The sequence below is a fragment of the Calypte anna genome, chromosome Z (assembly GCF_003957555.1).
Source record: "Calypte anna isolate BGI_N300 chromosome Z, bCalAnn1_v1.p, whole genome shotgun sequence".
NCBI lineage: Eukaryota > Metazoa > Chordata > Aves > Apodiformes > Trochilidae > Calypte > Calypte anna.
In genome coordinates this window covers 39,315,893-39,324,109 of record NC_044274.1, presented here as the reverse complement: position 1 = coordinate 39,324,109, position 8,217 = coordinate 39,315,893, and the positions used below count along the sequence as shown (strand labels likewise).

The window sequence follows — 8,217 nt, the reverse complement described above, 5'->3', positions numbered from 1 at the left end:
TTTTCTTGATAGATCCAGGTAATTCAAAGGGATGCATAAAAAAAGTCACACAACAGATTTTATTTTCTTATACAGTTTTTTTTTATTTTTTTATTTTGCATTAAAGAAAGGAACTTCATCAACATTGATTGTCATTTACAGAAAACATTCAAAAATCATCTGTGCATTATTATAGAATGCTAACAGTATTGAACTAATAATTTACAGGACATAAAATAAGACAAAAATCTATTACATTCTAAAGTAATATAGAACCTTTTTATTTGACAGGGATGCTGGTCTATGAAATTAATGATAAAAAAGAAAACCTTCAATGGTCACTTTCTAAATGAATCAGGCTGTATTTTTAACCACATACACATAAATTAGGTCAGTTATATTAAACAAGGAAGAAAGATCAGAAGAAAATTGCAGATGTAAAAATGCTGAACTCGTCACTTCATGGAAATCAGTGAGGGGTTTTGCCATTGGTTTCAATGGAGCCAGATTTTTACCCAGGATGTCATGGTCCATTTGCAGTTTTGATTTTGCATCTACAAGCCAGCTAAGACATACCATAATATTATAATACAATGAAGCTTAAAAAAATAATAATAAAAAAATCACTGATGCCTATATGAGGCATTTGGTTTTAGAAAGGAATTTTTTCCAGCTTTTGAATGTGAATAATTTTGAGTGTTACTTGTATTTTTCTGATAGTTTATCGCACTTCTTGACAGGCAGTGTAACTCTCATGTGTTACCAACAATAGTAAGTATGCTTATCAAGTAGCAAACAATACCCCTAAAATTCAAATCAAATTGATTTACAACAATATAGCTACAGCCAAGCACGAAAAAGCTTAGGGCTTGGAGATCTGGGTTTTAACATCTCATATAACTCTAACAAAATGAACTACAAACAGGATTAAAACGTTAGATATTTGAAAACGGGAAGTATATGAAAAATCAGTTTTTCTCATAATCCTAAAAGCAAGGAAGCATTTCCAGGGATATTTCAAAAATATTAGAAACTTTCATTTAAATCTAAATATCTATTTTAATTATTGATTTTTTTTAATGAATTGGTAATCATAAAACACTAGACATTAAAGTCATATTGGGATGCAGGAAAAGCATCCAAATACTCTGAGTGTGATTTATGCTCCTGCCTGTGTTCGTATACCTGTTAATAAAATTTGACATAATTAATTCTTTTAGGTTTTATTTTTTATTTATTATGATTATTAAAATGTATTTGGTGAAGGTCAGTTATGGCTTCAGATAACAGCTAATGAATGAGCTGACCTCAAATTTGAGTAAGAAATTAAAGGCATACAAAAATATTTTGCTCAATGGAAAGAAAGAAATGTTTCTATCAATATAGTTCATGCCAGAAGAATTAGTAAAAGCCATATGCTGTAAGGAAATTCTATTTGCTTGACCAACCTTTCTTTTTCTTATATTGGTCAAATGCAGTCTGCAGGTATTAAGAAAATACGGTACAGACTCACTGGGATCATGTTTCATTGACAATCCCATCTGGTTTTTTCCCCATTACAAACAAGAGTATACACTAAACATCAACAACTGGTCGAAAGGCTTTATCTATTACAATCAGTTTCCATAAAAACTGAAGAGTACATTACAGTTACAGGAAGCAGGTACATAATTTGCTCTTTGATGTTTTTCCTCTTTAAAAAAAATCGTTACAAAGTCTTATGCTTAAACAGAGACATAGAAAAAATCAGTGTATTTGCTGTCCCAAGTTATTTACAGCAAAAATTACAGAGACAGCATACATAGTATCAGACCTTCCACAAGCATATATTAAAAGTTATTTCAAATTACATTTGAAAAAATATTTTATTTGTCTTCTACATTTCTACAATACATACTCAGGTTTCTTTCTTCTTGTTTTGTTTGTTTAGTTTTAAGTAACTTTCTTTAGTTTTAATCAGATGAGGCAGAGAGTGTGGCTGTAAAATAAGGGATTTTGTTGCTGTTCTGATTCCTATTTTATTTATACCATCTCCATTCACTACAACCAGAGTAATTACTTTAACATGGGAATTATCTCACAGCAATTAGCATAAATCTCAAAATGCCCCATGCGTTTGATTTAGCTGGGTGTTCATAACAGCTTAGAGTTTGGTTGTGCTTTATTTATGGTCACAAGTACAATCACAGAGCTGCTCCTTGCAGCCTACCAGAGGTCACATTGCAGTCATGCAAGAGGCAAAGACTATCACGGCTAGTTCACTCACTATGCTACTCAGTGGCTTTTTAAGACTAAGTGCACAATAAATCCCCATCTACTGCACAAGAATGTGTGGTCCACATTCCATAAGGTTAAATGATTATTAGCATTTCATACTAAACAAAACACCTTTTTTGCCTGATTCTGACATTGAAGTGACACAATAAAAAAACACAAATGTAGTGCACCTGAATCTGAATCCCCAAAGTCAACAGCCTAATGTAGTTACTTTGACTTATTAAGCTGTATGTCTAATCAAGACAAGTATAAGTGCTTTTTTTAATTTTTATTTTATTTTTATTTTTATTTTTTTTAAATAAGCTGGTTTTATATGGAACAGTCTTCAAGGTAAAGTCTGTCCTTTCTGGTTCTTTGTGGCTGACCATCTGGCCCTGATTGTTTTTCAATGCAGTTGTGTTCTGGTTGCCCAAATAAGGGACCAATGTGATCATAAGATTGAAAACTAGAACACTTTTTAAAAATTCTGTCCAGACAGAGCTTTATAGTGAACATACTCCACTGCTGCCAATGTGTAGCCATAGACAAAGGCCTCAGGCTTTTCTTGGAGCACATACATTTTTATCAACAGTAGTATCTTCAATCACAAATTAGCAGCTCCATCCAACAAATCCAACAAGTATGCAAAACCAATGTGATATCTACATTAGATGAAGTTTTTTCTTTATGTTATTGTACAGAAGACCACGTGCAAAGCAAACAATTTCTGCAAGTACAGTTACAAAGAAACACTTACAATTTATTTATTGCTGCTATATCCAATGATGTTTTCTTTCACTCTCTCTACGTGCTGTGCTTGAATTGAGAGGATGATGAAATTATGTAAATGTAGTACATAATGTTACTGAACTCACTGTGGGCAGTATTATCCCCGCTGCCTGCAGTAACTCTCAGGAAACGTCTCTCCTTTCCCAGAGCATTTTGTTCATTGTGATATTGTCTCAGCACAGATGAACTGCAAGGATTATTTGGAGGACAATGACACATCCATCATGTCCCTGGACATTCAGGCTGAATTTTTAGAAGAGGTTGGTTTGCCAGCTACCACTGTAGAAATTTTAGGTCTCTTCTTTTTGAAATGATTTTGTCTACAAACTACATACACAAGTAGCTTTTATAGTTAAGTGCTCTGCTGCAAGCCACTGCTGGTATGGTAAATTACTGGGGTATTAGGCTCATTGTCATACATCCTTACTTGCTCTAAGTGTGGGGAATTTAGAAGATGGAGACAGCTAAAACCTGTACACACTCACTATGTGAACAGTAGCAATGATTATACCTAGAGCTGAGGAAAACCTCTTAGTTGGAGGCCTGAAATTAATTCAATGACTGGTAACATCATTTGACTGCAATTTGCCTTTCTGTGTGTGTTCTTGTAATGATAGGTCTATAGAAAACGTGATGTAAATCTAGGGCAAGCAGAAACACACTTCAGAATTCTTGGAAATAGGAATATTTTTTACTAGAGCAGTGCAAAACAGGGTTGTGTTTTCTTGAGGTGAGAAAAAGACTGGTAATACCACGGGTATGCAGTTTTAGAGAGACTTGAGGGTAGCTATGATTTTACTCATCCCTAAGAGGAAAGGATAGTTGTCAGTCACTTTATGCTATTTGCTCTTTACAGTAATTTCTCGATGTGGTAGCTCAGCATAAGTGTTGCTGTCATTGCTGACATGCTATCATTGATTCCATGTCCTAACTTTTCTTTTTTTACATGCCTGCAGCAGTTCTGAATGTGAGCTCACAACAGTGGTACCTAAACTCAATACCTTTAAACTGCACTTTCATCTGTCAGTTGTCTAAATTCAGTAACTTTACAAAGCTCACTAGCATTTTATTTCCAAAAGGACTTGGGTCATTAGCGCTTCACTGACTGTAAAACAACAGGTGAAGTGAGTCCTGCATCAAGCTGAGGAAATGCTGACAGTGAATTCAGTTTATATCAGTATTATTTCTAATCACTGGCTTGAAAGCCTTGTCTGGGTCACGTTCATTTGGGCAGCTCAACCCATGCCCTTCAAAGCCTCTAACATTCTCTTCCATATTATCACTGTTATATTAATTATATATTTTAATAATGAAACATCCCTGAGTGGCATACAGTGCAACATCTGCGTCAAGCAGTGATTGTCATTTACAAAATGTGAAACTTAAAAAGGAAAGAAGAGGGCTGGGTCACCAACACACTGTTCTTAATGTATTTCAGAAATAGGAGCTCGTTTCTAGAAAGTGCTGGGACAAGTTGGTAGATGTAAATACACTGATTTGTTATTGCCAAGCAAAAGCAAGCTGTTCTGTCTCAGGTTTCTGAAGAATACATGCTTAAACATAACATATTTGGACAAAAACCTCATGCTTCAGATTGATCTTATTGACCAGAGCCATATGCCTGAGACAGTCACCCTGAAAATAGGAACCAGCTTCCATGCTGGACCTTGGCCCTTCTGGAAACAGCACAATCAAAGCAGAGTCAGGAAGAGGGAGGATACAGGAATCCTGGATGTCTTTCAAATATGCTTTGTAGCATAGTTTCAGATAGGGTGAAAAGACATCAGGGAAAAGAATCATCAGCTGCTCATCTCTGTGCTGCCTGACCAATTTGTGGGACTGCTAAGTCACTCTGTGCTGCAGTCTGTTAGTGGGAGGCTGAGAGGCCAGAACACAAGAGCACCTTTGCACACACTTTCTGTAGAAGCTGTTATGTCAGAAATCCCTGCAAACTGTCCCAAAGGGCAAAGTACATCTAGGAAATCTGCCACTGTAAAAGCAATCACGTAATAATGCTTATCATCATGAACAAGTCTGGTAGCTGCTCCACCTGGAGCACTATAACCTGCCACCAGGCATTGGGATAGAATTGGCACCCAAGAAGCAACAGAAGGAATAAACTGATCCCCGTGAAATTAAGCTGAAATGAACAATGGGAAGTGTGAAGTAAAAGCATTAAAATGTAAGTATGAGAACAAAATTTGACTTGTGCTTTAAAAAGCTCGAAGGGCCTCTGATTTTATGAGGGGTTGAGCACCTTCTGTGTGGTGTTGAGGTGCTGCCATTTTTAGTGTCTCTAGTTAGAGCTAAGGGAGCCTGACAACTTGCAGAATCAATTCCTAGATACTGCCTCTCACAAACCAATAAAAAATAGACATTGCTTTTGGAAACAAGTAGTCTCTACTGAGTGCTTTCTATTACCTTGTTTTCGTTTTTTTTTTTTCTTTTTTTCTAGCAATCACTGAAGCAATCTTTCAATTAGGAGGAAATATGACTCTTGGAATTCATTCTTTATACAAAGAGCTGGCAAGAGTGACATTTACACCAAAATTAAGCCTCTGTGTTAGTGTAATGAGCATCCTACATCTGCTTCCTTTATGCCAAGGATAATTCACATTAATGTGGTTGAATTGTCTGAAAAAAATGTTAAAATTAGGAGATTCAATACACTATTTAAATATCCTGTTGTTAAAGATTCTGGGTTAATCAATCATTAAAATATGTGTTCCATTTGAAAAGCTTGTCACTGAAAAAAAAATCAATAAACATAACCAATTACTACAGAAAGCAGATATGGAAAATCATAGTTCTAAACCTTTAACTTAAGGGCTTCAGGTACTACCTTAGACAAATGAAAGCAAAGAAAAAGTATAGTGCAGCACTAATATTTTCTGAAATGCATTGTTTTGAGAGGATTATGTAGTTTTTTACTTGAATTATTTTTTTTTTTTTATAATTTATGGTTTATGGATTACTTGAACACACGAAATCCCATATCAAGAATTTGAAATTTTGAATGTAAATGACTATATATAAAAAACAAGAGAAATCCAGCCTTCAGCATGTGATCATCATCTGTTGTTCAGTCAATGGAGGTCAAAATAGGTAATACTTATGTGGCTAATCCTAAATCACAGCAAATGAAATAAAAATTATCAACTTTAATTACCACAAAAAAATCATGGATGAAAATGAATTTTTATTTTCCAAATAAACAACAAATTTATTTGCTAAAATTCTTTAAAAGCCATTACAAAAATAGAGCAAGCTGTTTATAATTTACCTTATTTGAAGATAAAAATTTGTTTGGCAATATTTGTAATTTTTTGTACAGGCTATTGCCTATCAATGGCAATTAAGATTTTGTATACAAGCATCTTAATATTTTCAGGACTAAGGCAAGAATCCATTTTTATTCTGGGAGTGGATATTGCTACCTCTGTGGTCTCTGGCAAGTCATTTAACCGCTCTTCTTTCACTTCTGTATCTCTAAAAAGTGGCTGTAAACCTTACTATTTAAAGAGGTCATGAGTTTGCAGTGATTTAAGACTAGTGTTTTAAGCATTAAATGTCCTGCTGCTGATGATTAAATAACGCCTTTTTCACTGGTGATCTTCATTTGGTTATCTTGGCTATGACATAAGGAAATCCAAGGACTGATTAACTTATTTAAAGAGCACAAAACATTTTCAAGATGCAACACATAATTGTGAAAGACTATTTATAAGCATGACAAACTTCTTTATTTATCAGCACTAAGAACACTAATATATATCACATATACTATATTTCTATTGATTGGCTAAATATGTTATTTTTGATGTAATGAAAACAACTTTATGAAGAATTTAAAACAAATATTTATGTGCATTTTCTTGCATTGGAAAAGACAATGAAAATATGAATCCCCTGCAGCTCAAACTGGAGGGAACTGATCTGGTGTTCAGTTCAACTTGAGGTCTTTTTTTCCAAATAAATCCACACAAGAAGTACATAAATATAGGCTTTTTTTTTTTTTTTTAATTTTTTTTTTTTAATTACTGTTGGGGCTTGGGATTCTTCTCATGTAAAAAGGCCTTCAAAACAAATTAACTACCTTATAAAGAAATGTTAGTTTTAGGGTTTAAGTGCTACAAAGAAACATCAAAAGCAATGCTTCATTATGCTAACTGAAGATATTTTAATGAGAAAAGAAAATATGCTCTCAATTTGGAACAAGAAAAGGTAATTTAGAAACCGCTGTTCTATAGGACTAAGTCACTATGAAGAATATGTCACATTTGCAGCAAAATTCTGAGCACAACTAACTTTGCAGTGCAGGCTTTTTCTTTCTTTTTTTTCTTTTGAGGTCACAATGAACCTACAGAGAAAAATCTACTTTTGTAATTGCTCTTGTATTTCACCTGTCATTGCTAAAACAGAGCAAATGTGTTGATGTTCTTTTGATTGGATTCTTCCACAAAAAAGTATGTGAACTTGCAAATGGGCTGATGGAGGCCAAGGGAAAACTCCACAAAGCACTTGGAACAGCCTGCAAGTTATTTGGTCATGCAGAGGGTTGAGACTAGAGATTTGTAAATCTGCTGTAAAAGCTGGAGACACTAAGTTATCACTGTAACAAACCAAGCTTCTGCACCCACCCTGCGGCCCAGCTGTGTCCCTGTGGTCTCTCTGCAACACCACTCTGCCATTTAGCCAAGCACAGGGAGGGTCCTTTAGACTGCCTACCAGTATGCTCCTTCTCCCCTTCTTGCAGAGCCCAAGAGAGTTGGTTAATATTCAGATACTACCTGTTGCAAGCCCAAGATAAGTACATACCCACCAAAAGACAACAAAAAAACCCCCAAACCAAACCAAAAAATCCAGTACACAAAGCAGGAGACCTGTGTGGATAAGCAAGGATATCCTGGAAAAACTTAAATGGGAAAAGGAAGCTCACAATAAGCAGAAAAAGGGTCTAGTCAGTTGGGAGGATTATAGAAAAACTCTTAGAATTTGTAGAGATGCAACAAAGAAGGCCAAAATTGTCCTTGAACTAAACCTGTCAAAAGAAGTGACAGAAAACAAGAAGGGCTTCTTTAAATATGTCAATAGCAAAAAGAAGAATCAGGAGAAAGTGCATCCACTGTTGAATGAAGTAGGAAATGTATCAGATGATGCAGAGATGGCAGAATAGCAGAATGCCTTCTTTGC

General features: G+C 35.0%; 1 protein-coding gene across 1 annotated transcript in view; it reads right to left on the bottom strand.

The window, feature by feature from the left end:
- Positions 1-310: 310 nt before the first annotated feature.
- Positions 311-8,217, bottom strand: part of RORB (RAR related orphan receptor B) — a 124,798-nt gene continuing 116,891 nt past the window's right edge. Inside the window, 3 exon segments of the mRNA XM_030467586.1 lie at positions 311-342; positions 345-544; positions 1,127-1,164. Of these exon segments, the coding sequence (XP_030323446.1) occupies positions 311-342; positions 345-544; positions 1,127-1,164 (270 nt within the window).